General features: G+C 31.5%; 1 protein-coding gene across 1 annotated transcript; it reads right to left on the minus strand.

The window, feature by feature from the left end:
- Positions 1 to 15,965: 15,965 nt before the first annotated feature.
- Positions 15,966 to 22,165, minus strand: LOC115889978 (protein ABHD13). Its single transcript, XM_030910077.1, has 6 exons — positions 21,834 to 22,165; positions 21,548 to 21,779; positions 21,150 to 21,343; positions 20,919 to 21,079; positions 20,753 to 20,859; positions 15,966 to 16,786 (listed from the first exon to the last, which is right to left on the minus strand). Exons 1-6 carry the CDS (start codon positions 21,994 to 21,996, stop codon positions 16,582 to 16,584), a joined length of 1,062 nt encoding a protein of 353 aa, XP_030765937.1. The 5' UTR covers positions 21,997 to 22,165; the 3' UTR covers positions 15,966 to 16,581.
- Between the last annotated feature and the right edge of the window lie 48 nt (positions 22,166 to 22,213).

Below are 22,213 nucleotides of genomic sequence, written 5' to 3' on the forward strand. Positions count from 1 at the left end.
GCAAGCTCCGCGCGCCAATTTCAAATTGTCAAACAGATGACACAAAAAATGTGAAAATAATTTTTTCAAATGTCAAGCTCCATGATTTGACATAACTTTTTGAGGTTATGTCTAATTCTTCTATTTTAGGTCTTTTTTATTAGTGGCAGTGCTTAATGCAATATTTTTGTACATGGCGTATGACGTCACAGATTGGTGTCTCGCAAACTTAACGAAGTGGAGCCGCTATCGATCATACCTATATTTTAATTAAAATGTATTTGCATTAGCCCCATGGTACAAAGAATACAAGGTATGATATTGCGCAGGTTGGTCGCTACGTCACAGGTGATAACAGGCGCTATTGGTCAGCACGCTCCGCGCGCCAGTTCAAATCGTCAAGATATTGTTATAAACCTGTTTTTTTGTTTATATACCGTCATTGAATTATCGCTAAGCAAGTTACTGTGGAGCAGTGCGTAAGGAGTTGGGCTAGGAAGCGAGAGACCGGAGTTCGAATCTCGGCCGGGACATAACTTTTTATTTATTTTTTTAAATACTGTTGTATTCTATAGTTTATTTTTGTAGTATAAAAAAAGAACTATTTATTCTGTTATTTTTTCATCTCCGGTATTAATATAAATTGACTGTTGGTACAATACCTCATTTAATATAAAATAATATTCTACTTTTTGAAATGTATCAGGCCCTAATTGTACCTAAAAGTAATATATTTTTAATGATATACCATATTGTAAACTATTTAATATTTCAGTCACTTAAAAAGTTAATTTGCATTGAATAATTGCCTACCATTAAAGGAAATTTGAGCTATATAATCTTTGATGGGCATATTCTGGGTATGCAAATACTTCCTCTAAATTTTGGGTGTCGTTCAACGGATTTATTCTCAAAACCAGAAACATCTACATATAAAAAGAAAAGCACAGGTCACTAATTATAATAAACTTCACCCTTGGAATTACTTCCACTAATTATAATAAACTTCACCCTTGGAATTACTTCTATCACAATTACAATACATTCATCTGCATTGGCATTTTCTACTTTTCGATGGGAAACAATAAACTTCCCAATATTTTTTAAATGATGTAACAATTCCTCTTGTGGTTACTTTTCCATAGATATCCTCAACTCTGTCCTCATGTGAATTCAGAGGCAATGAAAATGAAAATTATTTACCATAAACATCGCAAACTAAAAACCTAATAAACAATTTTATACCGAATATAGAAATAAATTTAGTATTCTTACCAATCGTCCAAATCCATGTTAATAGATAATTATTATTTTTAAATATATTTTTGGAACTGCTAGTTTTAGTAATTATTAAATTAAACGAACTAAAAAGTCTTAAAAATAAACAATTCTTAGCCATAACCCCAAAAAATGCAGATCTCCTGTCAACTTACTATTTATTTTTTATTTATTCATTATTTTCCTAGTGACGTCACAGGTGGTATGCGCGAACTGAACGAAATTGGAGCTATGATTGGAGCCGCTATCGATCATACCTTGTATTCTTTGTACCATGCATTAGCCCTAGCAGCAATTTATTTTGCCGTTTTTAAAAGCTGCAGCAGAGCCTGCAGTGTGGGAGTGTGGTCAACGAAGCGACACTAAAAAAGCCGTTAAAAATTTTGAAATACTCTAAATACAAAAAAAAATCATTTTTTAATTCTCCATCTATTAAAGAAAGTGCAGTGTTCGATTTAATAAAAAAAATATTTTATATTTTAGAAAGTATGGCTTAGAAACACCCTGTATGCGTTAAGATTTGGATATTTATAGCAAAGTAAGTATAGATCATTTAAAGTAAATATGTTGTATAGTTTTGATTTCAGAACAGTTCTTATATTTTTAATATTTTTTTTAAAAGGCCGAGTAAAATATTTTTTTATTTATACAGTATGGGGTGTTTCAAAAAACATATGCCATCCCTCGTGGGCACAGAATAACTACTCGTGGGGTAATTCCTCACGTAAAAATAAGATTTATTGTTCATATCATAGGTCCGATTCTGCGTTGTTTCGTAGCTACAGGGTGTTAAAGTCTTAATATTTTTTCGATTTATTATAATTTTCTTCCAAGTACTTTTAGCGTTTTGAATGAAATTTTGAGCGTAAAAGTTATAATGGTAATGGTGTGGATCCGGTGGCTGACCTTGAAACGAGTTTTTGCTGCATATAGTCACAGACACTACGCATGCGCACATCTTCGATGTTGCCAGATTGTGAGTTATTTTGGAATTATTTTCGGTAGAAAACAAATATGTGCTTTTCAGTGTTTTTTTGTCAATATATACCGTATGATCGAAAAAACGGCGTCCAGTTGGCTGGGAAATGACGATTGAGGACATTTACCATATAAAATATCAGCGATCTTCATTTCATAGTCATCGCTGACGCTATTTTTTTTTCAATCATAATACGCGGTATATTATTTATAATTATGATTTTAATATTTCGCACAACACGTGAACGCTTATTATGTATTTTCATAGTCAATAAAATTATATAGAAATAAAACTCTAGATTCCTATCTAGATTATTATGCTACGTTTAAAAAGTGCTTTATTAAAAATTCGGGAAATTAAAAGGAATGTGTCCAAGTTTTTTCTTTTTTTTTTAATTTTTAAATGCTGTAGCTCCATGTCATGTTCATAATAGTTTTTTTAGCATTCCATCAAAACTACACGGAGGCCTTAAAAGGCCTTTTAACCTCCGTAATTAAAATTGTAGAATCAGCTTCAGCAAACATTAACAGTTACCTTGTTTAATTCTGCTTATACATATATTGCATTAATTTTTCTGCTACATTAAGATTTCTCTATTCTTACACCTAATTTATGTGATTTTCTTAGCATATATGATTTATAAACTATATTTTTCCTAATGGAAGGATGAATAGGATATGCAAAATTAAGATATTTTAACATTATTTAAACAACTTAAATTCCAGACCAAGCATAATATAGTATTAAGATGAAGACATAACAAATATTATAAGAAAGATCTTAATATAAATCACAAACTAAGTCTTAATTTAGTCTTGTATTTCTATTATTATTATATTATTCTTATAAAACTAATAAGATCAAAACTCAACCTTCACCATATTGTCAAGATTTGGCATTATAGGAAACAAGAAATTACAGTAAATTAAGAAAAGAATAACAAAGTATACGATATTAAATACTGTAATGTATTTTACGATACAAGCCATCTCCCTTCTAAAGAGAAAAAGATAAAACATAAAGCTTATTTTAGTCTTATCAACACACTCTTCGATAAAATCCACTAACTTGATATCTATGCTTGATATTTTTAAGAAATTATGATACAAACATTAATTATAATCAAAGTATATTATATTACATAGTAACATTATATAATAGGTAAAATGTTACCTCTATCTCCGATTGACGTTTATTGTTCTATAATAAGACCCGTCATGGTAGTACTTCAAAACATCAATACATGCATATAATCAAAAATATTGTTGCCTGTAAATAACTAGAAATTAAATAACTTGAAAGAAATAAAATAATTCTAATAAGTTTAAAACCATTAAGAAAAAATCCGTAAATGATAAATTTTAATTCTAATGTAAACATATAAATAAATGTTATTATTATTACAATTTTATATATTATAATACTTTCATTTCACAATCTTCATTATCCTTCTTACCTTAATTTTGGATATCAAGATAAATCTGAAATTATAGAATTTGTATTATTATTAACACGCAAAAAAAAATTTTCAACTGCAAATAATTCGAAAATATACTGCAATTTGGCAACATCGACGATGTGCGCTTGCGTAGTATCGATGATGAAAAGCAGCAAATATGGGCTTCAAGGTCAGCCACCGGATCCACACCTTTACCGTTATAATAAATGCGACATATTTTAAAGCTAAAAAAGTGTCGACATATTCACCAGGGACGTGCATATGGGTTATCAATGGAATATTTTTCTAAAAAAAGCATATACGCCACTGACTTTTTTCTCTTGTTAGCGAAACAGTGTAAGCAATTTAATGCCGATAAAAGTTGTCTCTTGATATTTTGTCGATTTCGGCCTTCTTGATGAGATAAACGAAATTTTATTAATTTGCCTTGATCCAAGAACAGCAACCTTTAAAAAAATTAATATCATTTACTTGGGAAAGTTTTAAATAAAGTACTCATATTGATTCCTCATAAAAAATATGAAAAAAAGTTCCTATAAACATGGGTATGGAAATGCATAGTTTTAGACTTACAGGATGTTAAAACTTTTTAAAATTGTTTTTTTTGTAATTATCTTAAATAAAATTATTTTTTTATTTGAAATTGCTGTAAGTTGGACTAATAGTAATATAACTAATAGTAATAATATTTAAGAATAAATTAGGCACAATATATCATTTATTAATTATATTTTATTAATAATAAAATATAATATATAATATATATTATATTAATGTAATATATATTTATTATTAATATTTTTTATAATTATTGTGATTAATAAAATTGCGTTTATCTCATCAAGGAGGCCTAATTCGACAACATATCAAGAGATAACTTTTAATTGGCATTAAACGGCCCACACAATTTTGATATCAAAAGAGAAAAAGGCAGTGGCGCACATGTTTATTTTTTGGAAAAATATTCCAGTGATAACCCATATGCACGTCCCTGATGAATTTATCGACACTTTTTTAGCATTAAAATATGTAGCACTTACAGTAACTTTTACCCCCAAAATTTCATTCGAATCAATAAAAGTACATGGAAGAAAATTATAATAAATTGAAAAATTATTAATACTTAACACCCTGTAGGTACGAAACAAAGCAGAATCGGACCTATGTTGATATGAAAAATAAATCTTATTTTTACGTTAGGAATCTAGATGGCACATGTTTTTTGAAACACCCTGTATATTAATATCTCTGAAACTATCAAAACATTCATCCATTTAAAAAAATATCTCGATTCACTCACACTTATTTGAGCCACCCTGTAGAGGTTACATTATTTTCCTGGATTACTTCCTAATACATACTCTAAGTTTTTTATGTTATGAGCTACAGATGCCCTGTATAAGATTTGATATAAGTAGGTACCATAGTAGGTACTAAAATAATCAAAGCAATAATCGAGCAAGAACAAAAATAGGAATGTATATATTATTGCAGAATGCAACATATGTACAGGGTGGGTCAAATTCGACACTTTTAAATGGAAACACCCTTTTCTATAGAAGATAGACGAAAACTAATATCGGTGTCTGGAGCTCAATTTTCATTAAAAACATGATGGTGAAAACCGCACATCAATATCTGTTACCGTTTCGGAGTTACGGGGTGTTTTTCAAAAATGTGCATTTTTAACAAATCGCTGTAACTTTTTTAATATGGAAAATTTTGTATTTCTATGAAAACATTTCCAAAGCACCTTTTTACGTAGAATTTAATGGTTTAAGTATAATTTTTTTTAAATTAATAATTTAAGAATTATCAACAGAAAAATTGATTTTTTATTTGGGACACCCTCTATATTTTTAATTAACTGAAAAGAATTTAAAATTACCTTTCCAAAAATATAGCACACTTGATATTTTGTTATAATCCCCTTCGAAATACAAAATTTTTCAAAGTTCGCCACTTTTAACTAGTAGGCTTTGAACCCCTTATTGATGATATATGCCCTTAATGGAACTCGAAAACATATTTTTCCAACAAGACGACTCACCGCCTCTGAACGCTGAAGTTATCAGCAAATTTTTGCAGCCAATTTCAAGAATAATTGAATAGCTAACCAAGATCCCAGCCGTTGGCCGTCGAGGCCGCCTGACTTAGTGCCCATGGATCTAATCCTATGGATATATTTGCCGAAGAATAAAGGTTCCTTATTCTTCCGTATAATGTAGACAAGAATTAGAAATACTTAGCAGTTATGAGGGGGTATCTTTCACTCCCACTGAGTTAATGAATTCCGCGAGAAATGTTCAAAAACAGCCCCGTCTGTCCATAACAGAAGTTGGTCGATATGTCGAACACTTGTAGCAAAATCTCATGTCTTGGTTTACTATTTATTTTTATTGTTATTAGATATAGTTTAAATGTGTTGATGTTGGTTAAATATATTTTAAATTGTTATAAAATTCTGCATCTCTCATAGCAAATATTATTTTCGTTTTAATTGATGCTCACAGCTAGAATTTTTTTGCATTACAGCCGGTGCCGTTCAAAGCCTACTTATTTAAAGCGGGCGAATTTTTATATACTCTATATCTTGAAGAGGAATCGAGCAAAATATCAAGTGTGTTATATTTTTGGAAAGGTAATTTTAAGTTCTTTTCAATAAATTAAAAATATACAGGGTGTCCCATATAAAAAATCAAATTTTCTGTTGATAATTCTTAAATTATTAATTTTAAAAAAATTATACTTAAACCATTAAATTTTACGTAAAAAGGTGCTTTGGAAATGTTTTCATAAAAATACAAAATTTTCCATAACAAAAAAGTTACAGCGATTTGTTAAAAATGCATATTTTTGAAAAACACCCCGTAACTCCAAGACGGTGACAGATATCGATATGCGGTTTTCACCATCATGTTTTTGACAAAAATTGAGCTCCAGACACCGATATTAGTTTTTGTCTATCTCCTATAGAAAAGGGTGTTTCCATTTAAAAGCGTCGAATTTGACCCACCCTGTACAACAGGAACAAATGAAAACTTAAAAGTTGTGTCAGGTATTCTCAATACATAGGATGCTTGTGTAAGGGGCGAGATCTGTATTTTTTTTTTCAATTTTTCCTTTTGATATCAATAAATAAGTAAATGGAAATATATACTTCCAAATGGTTAACAGAAGAAAAACACATAAAAAAAGAATATGAAATATAATGTTCAACCTAAAATACGCTATATACAAAAAACAGCATTTAAAGCAAATAATTTTGTTATTTAGTAGAAGATATACAAAGAAATCAAAATCACAGACTAACTTATTTTAGTTAGTTTGTGTCAAAATTAAAAGCTACACCCATATATTATTTAATCACATTTTAATATACCTATGTAGTTTTACAGTATAAACTAAAATCACTTGAATTTTATTAGCATTCTAGAAATACTCGTTTCCAGCTAAATTTAATTAATAAAGATGCTTGAGAGTTAAAACAAACATAATTTTAAAGCATTGCAATGTTTATTAATACCATATAATCTAGAAAAAAACACGACGATCGATTACATTGACTATACAGGGTATCTGAAAAATGTGCCATCTTCCGCAGGGAGATTCACCATGAAAAAATAAGATTTATTTCTCTTATCAACATAGGTCCGATTCTGCGTTGTTTCGTAGCTACAGGGTGTTGAAATCTTAATATTTTTTCGATTTATTATAATTTTCTTCCAAGTGCTTTTAGCGTTTTGAATGAAATTTGTAGGGTAAAAGTTACTATAACTGCGACATATTTTAAAGTTAAAAAAGTGTCGACATATTCACCAGGGACGTGCATGGGTTATCACTGGAATATTTTTCTAAAAAAAGCATGTACGCCGCTGACTTTTTTTCTCTTGTTAGCGAAATAGTACAAGAAGTTTAATAACCGATTAAAAGTTGTCTCTTGATATTTTGTCGATTTCGGCCTCCTTGATGAGATAAACGAAATTTTATTAATTTGTAATTGATTAAAAGCTAATAAAATTGATTAAAAAAAATTTAATATCTTAATAATAACTTGCGAAAGTTTTAAATAAGCACATATTGATTCCTCATCAAAAAATATGAAAAAATGTTTCTATAAATTATTATTTTTATATTACTTTTTTTTTAACTTTGAGGCTGGAACTTGATCAGCAACTGTTGTTTTTCCAGCCTTTTTGTAGTTTGTAAGATTATATTGTTGTTTTTTTGTATGATAATGTTTTTTAAACTCATCTGTATGAATTTGTTGCATTGTATATATACAAACTTCAATAAATATATTATTATTATTATTATAAACATGGGTATGGAAATGCATAATTTTAGAGTTACAGGATATTAAAACTTTTTAAAAGGTTTTTGTAATTATCTTAAATACCATTATTTTTTTATTTGAAATTACTGTATGTTGGACTAATAGTAATAATATTTAATAATAAATTAGTTAAAATATAATATAATTTATTCATTTAATTTTTATTTTAATTTTATTAATTGTGATTAATAAAATAAAATTGTGTTTATCTCATCAAGGAGGCCAAGTTCGACAAAATATCAAGAGATAACTTTTAATTGGCATTAAACGGCACACACAATTTTGATATCAAAAGAATAAAAGTCAGTGGCGCACATGTTTTTTTTTGAAAAATATTCCAGTGGTAACCCATATGCACTTCCCTGATTAATTTATCAACATTTTTTTAGCATTAAAATATGTAGCATTTATAGTAACTTTTAACCTCAAAATTTCATTCGAATCACTAAAGGTACTTGGAAGAAAACTAATAAATCGAAAAAATATTAAGAATTTAACACCCTATAGCTACGAAACAAAGCAGAATCGGACCTATGTTGATATGAAAAATAAATCTTATTTTTAGGTGATGAATCTCCCCACGAGAGATGGCACATGTTTTTTGAAACACCCTGTATAAATTTATATGTAAAATGACAGTGAATCTTCATTACCAAGCCAACTCTGACGCCGATTTTTTCTCGATCGTATGGTACATCATATTAATTATTAATTCATATTAATGGCATAATTTGGGTAGCCTTTGGACGTTTTATTATTATTTTATTACAGCTACACATAAAACTTATACTATGTTTAATTTATCACCAAATGCATTCATCTTTGTTTAGCTGTCATTGATGGTACCTATTTTTTACAGAGGATAAAAGTAGATTGTTCTATAAATCAAGAATTCACATTTTAATGCTTATAAACTATTTGATGTTTGTGAAACTACTGTATGATGGAAAAAAACGGCGTCCAGTTGGCTTGGAAATGACGATCGATAACATTCCCCATATAATTTTACATAAAAAATAGCTTCATCTTCATTTCATAGCCATCGCTGACGCCGTTTTTTTTTCGATCATATTGTATATAGACATTGCTAACTAACAATATTAACTAATAAAATTTAATAGTACTGTGGGATAAATGTTAAGACATATTATTAATCAACTTCAGATCCATGTTTGTAAACACTCTTAGCTAACGAAACTTACTGTAATATCACCAGTGAATTTTGTAAACTGGGAGTATTCATGAAGGTATGTACTGAGAAAAAAAATCTGCAAAATGGAATTTATCTTATCATTTAAAGAAACGTTTCATTATAGGGTATTCGCATTTTTTATCAATAAAACACCTTACCACATCTTATGCCCTACTCATTTTGAAAAAAAAAATGTATTTTTAAATTTCTTGCATTAAAGTCTCCTCAGAGCAAGCAATATACACTGTAATTCAAATACTATATGTATAATTATACGCCTATTTTAAAAATGTTACCATTTGCATAGTCTGGCCTGCAAAAGAACATGTGGGAGTGACCAGCTGTCTGTCATAATTGAAAAAGTAGTTATTGCTGTAATTTTGAATGTTCGCTATCGAAACTGTATATTGTCTGCCTGGACAGACTATAACTTAATAAGTTGATTTCCATTCGATTACTGATCTATATGATTGTATTTAAAATTTTAAATTTAGGAAAGGTGAATAAAACTGAAATGTTGAAATTCACCTATATCACTTAAGGGTGAAAGTGATTAAAATTTAGTATGTGTAAAGGCGTTTTCAAGTGTAGTATTGAAAAAGCATAATAAAAACTATTCACACTGGTGCTTCCGTTTATATTTTATTGACATATAATATACAGGGTGAGTCTTATATAAGTGCAAATATTTTCAGGGCTGGTAGATCTCGATAAAAGAAACATATTTTCTTTTTACCATTTTTCAGATAATAGTCCAGTCAGTGGGGTGTTTTGCCATAAAAAAGGTGGTGTAGTAGTAACTTTTTTATATGTTGTTAAGGTTTGGGTCTTGACAAAAAATCGTTTCGACCTTGGGGTGGGACCGCTCGAGCCGCCATCTTGGATAGAAGGTACAGTGACGAAAAATTGAACATATTTCCCAAAAAATAGAAAAACTCCCCAATTTTGTAATTTTTCCGAAATTCTAGCTATTTTTTACATAGGTATAAACAGCAGCGGCTGGTGAGGTAGTGCCACAGTGCCACGGAGCGAAAAAAATATGTTATAACCTTCATATGTCTCATTGAAATATAACGCACAACATAAAAAAAACTGAAAAATAAGGTAGTGCCATGGCGATTTATTAACGTCTTCTTTTCTTTGATGGTCCGGGTCGGTTATTAATAACGTTTTGAGTATTGTCTTCGATGTCATCGTAATCGGTGCTAATGGGAATATATTGCTCTTCCATTGTTAAGTCTTGGTCATCTTCGTCCTCAATGTCGATGTGAACCTCCGGGACATTTACGCATGACTGACCACTGCAGAAGCCACATACAACGGAACACTTCAACCCAGCTTTCCTGCAACCACATGCGGCGCCGCATCCTTTCCTACAAGTGCATGAAATGAATTTCAATAAGTTGTCGGGTGCTGCTTGTTTTGTAATGGTGAGTGGAACAAGCCCACTGCTGCCCAGTTTCCAGCCCCAGTCTACAGTTTTTTTTTCTCGATTCCATACCATTTCTGGACTTCCTGAAAGAATGATACCGCGCAGCATCCTTCGTTGGTGGCAATGAAGCAAGATTGGATTTACTTTTTGTGGTTGATCTAGCAAAACGTTGCAGTTGGTAGCTGATTTCTAAGGTGTCTTCTTCCGAGTTGCCACCATACAAAACAAAGAGAAAGCGTGCTCCAGCATCTGCGATGTCCTCTGGTGTTGCATCCTGGTGTTTAAAAATGCCAATGGTGTCACTGAGTCCTGCTGTTTTCTGGAGAAGCGAACAAAACTTCATTTTTTCTTGGTTGAAGATTGACGATATCGTGTCACAGCCACTAAAAGCATGGAGAAACAGAATGTTATCAGCTACTTTTTTATGTTTTATACTATTAGCTGAATATATCCTTTCAGCAATTTTGCCTTTTCCTGGTTTGCGGAGGTAGATGTTTTTGCCTCCGCCCAAATTATTACTCCATCCAAATTGTTCCGCCCTTTTTACGATGTCCCGTTATACTTGATACATCGAAAAAATATCGATATCTAACTTTTATTCCAACATTTTGATCGTAAGATTAACCGCTGTGGATATATTTTGAAAAATACAGTTTTTTGTATCTTTAATTCAAGATGGCGATGGCGGCTCGAGCGGTCGCACCCAAGAACGGTAAATTAATAGGATTGCTCATCCTCATAAGACGTACGTTCGCCTCTTCCCGCGCTTCAGCTGACAGTTGTGACGTCATTGTAGCGTCAAGTTGAACCATGTTGTGGGAGGGTTTGGACACCTGTCCAAACCGTCCCGCAAGTATAAAATTGTTATAGAAAAAATGCCTTCCAAGTACAAAAGGTTGACAGACAGGACCTTTTGTTTAGCAGACATGAAAGTCGCAACAGAAGATGTTTTGTCTGCAAAGTATTCCTATAGGAAAAGCGCAGAAGAGCATAATGTGAAAAAATCAACTCTGGCATTATATGTCAAAAAAGCAAAGGACGTTGGAATTGAAAATGTTTCATTTTCTCCACATTTCGTTACATGTCAAGTTTTATCTAATGAATTAGAAGCGTCACTTGCCTGTTATCTTAAAACTTGCTCGAACATGTACCATGGTTTAACTCCAAAGGCAACGCGCAGATTAGCATATGAGTTTGCGGAAAAAAATCACGTTAAAATTCCTGACTCTTGGAAAGCAAATAAATTAGCTGGAAAGGATTGGTTCACGGGTTTTTTAAATCGACAACCCCATTTGTCCATAAGAACTCCGGAAAACACAAGTTTAGCGAGAATTTCCAGTTTTAACAAATCTACGGTTGGGGCATTTCAAGCTAAGTTAGAGGAGGTCCTGAAGAGGCATGAATTTACTGGATCAGACATATTTAATTTGGACGAGACGGGTGTGACCACAGTTCAAAAAACGCAAAAAGTGGTTGCGACGAAAGGCCAGCATCAAGTGGGTAAGGTCATTTCACGTGAAAGAGGACAGCTGGTGACGCAAGTAGGCATCATTGGAGCGAATGGAATAGCACTTCCTCCAGTGTGGGTGTTTCCAAGGAAAAAGTTTGACAAACATCGAATGTTAAGTGGTATTCCTGACGAGTATGGCGCAACCGGCTTAGTTCATTCATCTGGATGGATGACCTCGGATAATTTTTTACGTGTTTTAGAACACTTCGTAGCTCATGTTCGATGTTCTAAAGAACGTCAAGTCATCCTCATAATGGACAATCACGAATCGCATTTATCTGTTCCTGCAATTGATTACTGCAAAGAAAATGGTATTACGATCCTAACTCTGCCACCCCACACATCTAACAAATTGCAACCTTTAGATCGGACTATTTTCAGCCCATTTAAGAGATATTTTAACCAAGGAGCAGATGACTGGATGCTCTCTCATCCAGGACAGACTTTGTCGATATATGACCTGGCAGCAATATGCATGATAGCTTGGGATCGATCTGCAACTCCCTCAAACATAAAATCTGGATTCCGTTGCACTGGAATTTGGCCATTTGATAAAAATATTTTCACCGAAGATTTCCTTTGCTCGTTTGTTACAGACAGAGTAGCACCTCCAACAGAAAATAAGGTTTTAGAAAAAAATGTAGATGCATCATTACCATCCACCTCTTCTGCACAGCCATTACCGGAGCCCCAAACTCGAGCTGAAATCGACCATCACAAACAAAATTTTGTATCGCCATCCAAAATAAGACCATATCCAAAAGCTTCAAAACGAAAAACATCTAGAAAAGGTCCTCCTAAAAGAAAATCCATAATGGCGACCGATACTCCAGAACGCGATGAAATTGCACAGAAGAAATTAAAGAAAAATAGATCAGAAATTGATCTGAAGAATATAGAGAAGGCAAAGAAAAAAGTTATGAGCGACTCTTCTTCCGATGAGGAAGAAGTCATTTACAAAGATTCGTCCTCAGACCTGGATTTGGAACAGGATGATGATGAAGATGAGGACCTTACAAAACTTGAAGTCCAGAGTTTCATAGTTTGTAAAGGATTTGGAAAAAAATCAGTTAGACATTATGCCGCTAAAATAGAAGAAGTTGTCCAGGATGGCTACAACGTAAAATTTTTGAAAAAGCAAGTTGCTTCCAGCCGTTTTAGATTTAGTGAGGAGCCTCCAGCATTTGTGTCATACGAAGAAGTGATATTGAAACTACCGAATCCTTTGACAGACCGATCTGCTCGATATGCAGATATGATTTATTTCAATATCGATCTTACCGAGTACAGTTTATGCTGATTTCATCGTTTTGTAGTTATTAGTTTTGCTCGTTTTTGCTTTAAAAATAATGTTGTTCATCAAATAAATGTATCTTAAAAATAGATGGTTTCTTGGGCATGTCGGTCACGTCTAACGATACACTAACGGGGTAACAACGTAAGTTACGTCCAGCAGTGTCAAAACGAATAGCAAAATTTTACAAAGTTCTGGGAACGGGGCTTAAGTCCTTTATATTTTGACAAGTGACAGGAAGCATGTTATGAAATGAATCGCAATGTACGGCCGAAAAATAAAGCCTGTCCAACAAGTCAGGGAAGAATTCGATAGACGACATATAAAAATGACAGGAAGTACAATTTATCTATGAATTAAAACGACAGACAACTGTCACTGTCATGTATCCTCTCAGACAGACTATACTTTGAATAAAAATGACAGACAACTTGTTTCGCTGTACAGAATATTCATAGATAGGCCTATAAAGAAAATATTGATGTCCACAGTTATCTTTTAAGACAAAATCAATATACCAGTTTTAAGTAAAAATCCATTAGATTGAGAAGCCAGTAAGAACCTTCTAGCTCAACCTAATTTATATTTTTCCATGTGTTAATTTAACAAAGTCTGATATGCAAAAAGTATATTTTGATATAATTGAACAAGAGCTATAAAAAAATGTTTTTATACGATATGTTAAATTATAGTTTTTATAATTTAGTTCACATAATAGATGAGCTATGTAGCCTAAATAATGTATAATTTATTTACATACAAATAAACTAAGAGACCGAGTTTGATAATCTAAAATCACTGGAACAGAACACTTATGTTTAATATATCTATAAAAAGGAATAATATCAATAACAGTTGTAAAATGATATTATAGTACTCAGTGAGAAAAAATAGAGTATATAATAAAAGCCTACAATTCATAAACCAGTTAGAGAATAACATTCTATATTTGCCATATTTTTGTTGAGTAATATTTAAAATTTCTCCACAGGCGACACTAATCTACCATTTATCATTTTAGATACAACTTAATTGGCAGTTTCAAGTTGGCTCACAATGCAACAAAAAAAAGTATAAATAAAGTTACATTAGGGTACGAACATAGTGGAGGCAGGTTTCTGCTTACCGGCAACCAGCGCCGTCTCAGGGTACCTATTCTTGACCACTCGCATCTTCAAATATCGCTCACATCTCGCATCTCCGAAAAATCCATATAACAATACACGTGATGCGTAACTTTGCGTATATGCATCACGTGTATTGTTATATGGCTTTTTCGGAGATGCGAGCAGGGTTCGGAAGTAGTTAATTAAGAGGAAATTTACCTGATTAACTAACATAATCTAACCTAACCATATTCAAACGCTTCGCCTGCCGCACCGGCGCCGCACATAGGGGTATTTGGTCTATAAACCTGGCCAAAAGTGATATTTTTTTATTTTCATTTTTTATCTTAACTGAATATAAATCTATAAATACTAAATGTAAGCACGTTTATTAGCTTTTTTTAAGTCGTAAGTTGACTATCAAATAAATAATATATTTCAGTTATAAGTATGAATTATCTTGAGTGTATTCTGAATATTTCTAAGATTATAAAATAGTGGAATTGTTTGTAGTGCTTTTTTTGTGCAAATTGTTTATAATAACTGTCATGATGGATACAGAGCCAGCTGGCAAGTCCTGTTTTATGCCATATTTTTATTTTGAAACGTTTCCTTCTATTCTATTTCTTTATAATGTTTTATATTTAAAAAATCAGAGGCATTTTTATACGGTGTAATAAGACTATTCGGCAATATTCCGCATGGCAATTAGCATCCGTTCAATGCTTAAAGTCTCCAGCTTTCGAATATGTACAAAAATCTTGCCAATATTTGCCACTGCCAAAAAAACATTGATTTAAATAGATTCTTAAAGGAAATAGTCTTTACCCTATAACACCCATCCTCGCTCAAATATCGTCTATAATATACAAATTAGTTTCTTGTTCTAGCATCCTCATCCAATTGCATGGTTTTGCACAGAATGGCCCTATTTGATTGGTGGAAAGGGTTTCAGAGTAGAGGAAAAAATATTGTGTAGGAAAAACAAAATGGGGTCCAATAATAATTAATATTACTAGCAAAAAAATCATAAAACATAATTTTGGCCAACTTTTAGTTCTTAATACCCTCTGTGCGCCGTCGGCGCGTGCAAAAGCAGAAATAAATAAATTTTCGTTCCGGTAAAAGCGAGAACGCCGATGAACGCTGGTTGACGGCGCCTACCTGCTTTCACTGTGAACTAGCCGATTTGAGAACACGCTTTAATTTTTCAAGGTTATAAGCGCGAGGCGGCGCGGCGCTACTATGTACCCATATACAGGGTGTCCCAGAAATAAGTGCAAATATTTTAACTTAACTGGTAGCATAGTTCAACCCCAGAAACACGCCTATGAGGTTTTTTTCGCGAAATTTTTTTTTGAAAATTCGGAATTTTTTGAAAATTTTTTTGGATTTTTTTTAGTTTTCATTTAAAAAAATATAATTTCTTGATAATATGGCAACATAGGTAGTAGATTAAATTTACAAGAAAGAAAATCCAGAAAAGATCCAGTGGTTCTCAAAATTTTAGCAAAAAATCATCTTTTTTTTGGAAATTTTCAAAGTAAAATAACTCTGTTATTTTGGACTTATTTGAAAAACGATAAAGAGAAAATATGTTTCTTTTATCGACCACCCCTTAAAATACTTGCACTTATTTCTGGGATACCCTGTTTATAACAATACACGTGATGCGTATACGCAAAGTTCCGAACGATGTCAAGAATAGGTACCCAGACTGGCGCCGACTACCGGTAAGCGGCAAACCTGCTTGCACTGTGTTCGCACACTTAACCTACGGTCTGGAAAATTAAAGCTTTGCGAGAAAAAAACAAGAGACAAAAGTCCTTAATTTCATAGCTCTACGCAGGCATTAAAAAAATTTGATCGTCTAATTATATCACAAAAATAACTTATAGAAAGAAGGGCTGATATATTTAATTAAACTAAAACTAATTAGTTTTAAAAGTATCACCAAAAAACCTACTTCGATTTTATCGATAGTGTAAAAGAACTCAGTCAAACATTCTCTCTCTGTTAGATATCCTGCACGCCATTCCATAAGCTGCTGTAACCGCTGTCCGATTTTGTATCCATATCGATGCTGGCTTGTCTCATCAATGCAGATATCCTACAGTTTTGTAAAAACAGAGCAATGGCATGATAATATCCGGGCAGCTGCCATGTTTCGTTATGCGTGCCTGCTGGTAACTGAAAGAGCTGCTTTCTTATGCTGTTACATCTAGATAAACAACGAAAACGTTTTAGATAAATATGCGCTTCTGAGCTTTGAAAACAAATATTGTATTATATTAGTGTCAGTCGATTTGTATATAGAGCAATAAAGGATTATTATACAGGGTGGCGCCTCTCATACGTCGCGGAGGCTCCAAGGAGAACGACAGTTTGTATTGAAATGAAATTTTGTGAGCATATGTAGGTTAATTCAGAGCACTTTCTAAAAATATAGAGACTTCTACAGGGTGTCCCCAAAAAAGTTACATATCAAAGTTGTGTTTTTTGTAATGGAACACCCTATATATTAATGGTTTTTTGGATTCTAAGAGAAAAAAATTTATAAGAGAAGTATATGACTAAAATGTAAGGTTTTTGACATATTTAACATTTTCTAGAAATAAAGAACAATTTTTAAATTACGATAAAAGCTACCTAAATTGGAATTTACCCCGTATAGTCTAATATGTCGTTAAAGTAACTCTTGTACTTTAAATCAAATTAAAACTTGATCCAATATGTTATACAGGGTGTGACAAAATTAATATTGAACATCGGTCGCCTTTAATTGCGTGATTCTATTAGTTGGTGAATGCAGTGTGCATTCACCAATTAATAGAATACTTAAATGCTTTTGATTTTATTTAGTCTGGGTGTTTTTATGGGGATATGTTAAAAACAATGTTTATAAAACTCGACAACTATTGTCGACAATATGAAAGAAATTATTGTAGCTGCTTTTCGAGGTAGAACCCCCCACATATGCCCTTTAAAATCAAAAGATCCTTTTGAAAAGACAATCATTTTATGCAGTTAACAGGAAAGGAAGCATTTTGTGCATTTGATTTCACCTAGGTAATTTTTGTCGCATAATTATAGGTTTATGTCTAGTTTTAATTCTGTAATAATTAAAATATGTTTTAAACCGATATCTTTTTATTACCCTTGAGTATTTTACTCTACAGTCTTTAATTTTTGTTAAATTAACGAAAGATATATCACGCAGCCACCTAGATATTTTCAAATAATAAAGATTTACTGACGCAAAATCATGAAAATTAAAATATCTGGCAAAATCTTTGTCTGAGGGGTAGGCAACCTTAATAATATTTTGAAGATATATAAATTCCCCATTGAACACCGGAAAAATATACTGGGTGTTCCATTTAAAATAAAGGAGTAACTTGCTTTTAAAAATGACTAATGTTCCATATTAGTTTTGTCACACCCTGTATAACTTTTCGGGTCAAATTTCAATTTAGTTTAACATACAATGGTTACTGTAATTAAATCTCAGGTTATATAAAGCCAACTAAAATTTAGGTAGCTATTATCGAAATTTAAAATTTACTCTTCATTTTCACAAAATGTGAAATATATCAGAAACCTTAGATTTAAGGTATATGCTTCTTTAATAAAACTCATCTTTATTTTTTCCCTAGAATCCGAAAATCAATTAATACATAGGCTGTTCCATTAGAAAAAAACATAACTTTGGATGTGTAACTCTTTTTTGGGTCACCCTGTATAATTCTATATTTTTTTGTAAAATGCTTTCAATTAACCTACATATGCTGCCAAAATTTCATTTCGATATAAACTACCGTTCTCCTTGGAACTTCCGCGGCGTATGAGAGGCGCCACCCTGTATATAAAATTGCAGAAGCAACATGTCCTCCAATCAATAAAGATAAAAGATTTTTTTACTAATAAGCTTAAAAACGTCTGATGAAACATCAACATTATATGCAGTTTATTCCCATGAAAAAGATATTTTGAAACTAATTAGATATGTGTAGAATTTCTAAAAAATAAATGACCTTTTAATCTTCATGTTTTTAACAAAATATTCCATATCGTCGCCTAAACGTGAATTGTTGAATTTATTTTTTTGTGAATTATGATTTGAAGTTTATAAGATATTTTTAATAATTGCACCATAATAACAGTCTTCAATATTGGTATTTTTTACTGTCTTTGATATACAGAAAGGTTTATTATATCAAATTTGATTTTGTTGTATGTACCACTAATTTGACTCATATCTTTTAGATTAATCCCAACGGATGAAAATTTATTGTTTTTAATTTGGCTGGAACAAAATAACGTGTTCTAGTATTTTTTTATGAAAGACTTGGAGCCAAAATACACGAGGCGGTTTATAGGCGTCGCTATTTTGGTTGTATACAAGTATCATAATATAATATTATCCAACGTTAATGAAAATATAATAAAAATAAATCAAAATGTATAGTTTTATATTAACCAATTAATTAATATAAATATTAATGAATTATTGGAAAATATCAAACTAAGAAAGTCTATCTACTATCAAACTACTTAATTATTATTATAGACTAGTTGAAGCCTGGCGCATCCGCAACATCAGGAAAAAAAACTTTTTTTTTAATTAAATGAAAAACAAAAAATGCGGCGACGACAGTATTTAGAAGAGCCAATTAGCTATATTTTAGTAAAAAAGCAACTTTCTAGAGCAAGTCGTTACTTCAGTAGAGACGACACAGATAAACATTAGCATTTTATATAAATGTAGATTATAGAAAAATACTAAATATAACATTTTGTCACCCTAATCCTCTAATATTGATAACTAAATATTTATATTTATTACATATTGTCGTGAAAGATTATAGGTATTACATCTAGGTATTTTCAAATTTTATATAGCTTTATATTTTTGCAAATTAGAATAACAATTTCGGGAACAATATCTGCAGTACTAAGGCAGAAGCATGGGCAGAAGCCGATATGTCAATAGGGAAATTATGTTGACATATTACGTTTTGCCTTAGTACCACAGATATCTACACTAATATCTAATATATAAAATCCTTAAGTGACTGACATACTGATTAATCACCATCCTGCTCAAACCACTCAAGGTAAGAAGCTCAATTTTGGCATACAAGTAGATTCTAGGGTGTAGAGGTTTGATAAGAAGGGATTTTTCGAAATTCCAGTTCCAAGAGGGTGAAACCACCCCTCAAATATTACAATATTTTTTATTTAAAAAACGGTCAAGTTTCCGAAAAAACGCTTAAACACGTATATTTTATTTAGTTTTTTTACATATTTTAAGATTTTTAAAAATGTATACAGGGTGTTTCGAAAAATCTGGTCATTGATTAATCACGATCCTGCTTAAAGCGCTTGACGTAAAAAGCTGATTTTTGGAAAACAGATTGACTTTAGGGTGTAGAGGTTCAATAAGAAGGGATTTTTCGTAACTCGAATTCTAAGGGGGTGAAACTATGCCTCGAACATTAAAATATTTTTTATTTAAAAACCGGTGAGTTTTTCGGAAAAACTTTTAAACGCGTATATTTTATTTTGTTGTTTTACATATTTTAAGATTTTTATAAATTTATACAGGGTGTTTCATAAAATATGACCATTGAGTAATCACGATTCTGCTTAAACTGCTTGACGTTTAAAGCTAATTTTTGCCAAACGGATTGACTGTGGGGTGTAGAGGTTCGATAAGGAGCGGTTTCTCGAATCTCAAATTCCAAGAGGGTGAAAACGCCCCTCAAATTTGTTATTTAAAAAACGGTTAGTCTTTCGGGAAAACGCTTGGACAAGCATAATTTATTTGGTTTTTTTACATATTTTGAAATTTTTTAAAAAATCATACAGGGTGTTCCAAAAAGTTGAGTAATTTCTTAACCACGATTCTGCTTAAACTGCTTGACGTAAAAAGCTTATTTTTGGCAAACGGATTTTTCGAAAGTCAAACTCCAACGAGATGATACTACCCCTCAAATATTACCAAGTTATATAATAATATCGCCATATTGTTTTTTCTCATGCTGACATAAATGTGAGAAAATTTTATCCAGTTTGTATGTTAATGGAAATTCTTGCTTTGCTTTATCATCACCATTACAAATGATTAATTCGACGCGAACGAAGTCGCTGGTACACGCTAGTAATTATATAATATTATTATTACCTTTCATATAATTCTTGCATCATTTTTGGTGGGACTAAACTATCTGATAGGCCGGAGATGAATAATGTGGGAATTCTTATTTGTTTTACTTTTTGATAAGATAAATACTAAAATAAATATATTGCAGAGAATGAAATTAAGCTTAGTAATAATTTCTTTTTCTTACTTTATTTTTGTAAAAAAATATTGGAAAATATTGTAATATTTTCCATCCTAACAAAACTCTTGCCATATCAGGTATACTGGTAAATGTATTTTCAACTACTAAACACCAAATCCTATTACTGTAGTTTTCTCTAATTGCTAAATCTATTGCCACAGCACCTCCTACAATAATATTATTGAATAAGAATATAATGAATACTGATATGTATTAAGATGAGTATGTATGATGTACCTAAGGATCTTCCAAAAACTACAATTTCAGAATGATTTACATCATTCCTTGAAAATAAATAGTCAAGACTTGCTTTTGCATCTATATAAAGGCCCTCTTCAGATGGATGACCTTCTGACAAACCATAGCCTCTGTACTCAATTAACAAAATATTACAATGTAAATTATGATACAGTCCTGCACAGTTTTGCAACCTAAAAAATATTTAATTTTGAACATATTTATTTCATTTTGATTGATAATGCATATGTTTTAATAAAAATACAATAACACCAACATATAGTTGAATGATTCAAATAACTGCATATTAATACCTATTTTTAGTTATGCCTTCGGTTTGTATTACAATTTTAGCAGTACAGTGCGTAGAGATACACATATAAAAGCTAAAAACATACCTGTGACCCATGTTACCAGCATTTCCATGGAAAAAGACTAATGTCGGTGCTAATCTTTGTCTTTCTTTAGGCTGATGAATAAAGTACATATGTATTGTAGTACCATCTGGGCATTTATGATTAATACTTTCAAATGGAAGGCCAAACATGGATGGTATTGGGATATAGACCCTAGAGTGACTTGGCAATTCCGGAGAGTAAAGAAGATTATCTTGAACTTGGTATAAAATACCTAAAAACAAGTTACTTTATGACTGTATAGATCAAGTGTTGGATAAAAACTTACCTGTAACAGCGAAAATTAATAATGATATTGCAAATATTCCACCATACATGTAATAGAGTAAAAAACAAACTACTAGAACTAATCCAGAATATGCCCAAACTTTTAAAACCATTCGTAACAATACAGCACCCAATTGAGAAAGGGGTACATAACCTCCCATCATTGGTTTATTAACTTTCTTTTGAAATAGTACGGAGATAAAATTTATATCAATGAAATAAGTATAATTAGCACTGTATCAAGACATTTTTAAATAATTACGTACATTTTTGACTGTAAACTGCTTACACAAGTCACACATATAAATAATAAACCATAGATAAGAGAAGAAAGAATATTTTTCAAATTATCTACGTCATATGTCGTATCCACAGAAGATA

The sequence above is a fragment of the Sitophilus oryzae genome, unplaced genomic scaffold (genome assembly GCF_002938485.1).
Source record: "Sitophilus oryzae breed Bouriz unplaced genomic scaffold, Soryzae_2.0 scaffold_1177_pilon_pilon, whole genome shotgun sequence".
Lineage (NCBI taxonomy): Eukaryota > Metazoa > Arthropoda > Insecta > Coleoptera > Curculionidae > Sitophilus > Sitophilus oryzae.

Bases quoted from the DNA above. Each gene is read 5' to 3' on its own strand.
- LOC115889978 (XM_030910077.1), bottom strand. From the start codon at position 21,996: ATGATGGGAGGTTATGTACCCCTTTCTCAATTGGGTGCTGTATTGTTA. The intron at 21,080-21,149 runs GTACATCATACA...ATATTATTGTAG, and splicing joins AGTTTTTGGAAGATCCTTAG to GAGGTGCTGTGGCAATAGAT. The intron at 20,860-20,918 runs GTAAGAAAAAGA...TATTTATTTTAG, and splicing joins TATTTTTTTACAAAAATAAA to TATTTATCTTATCAAAAAGT.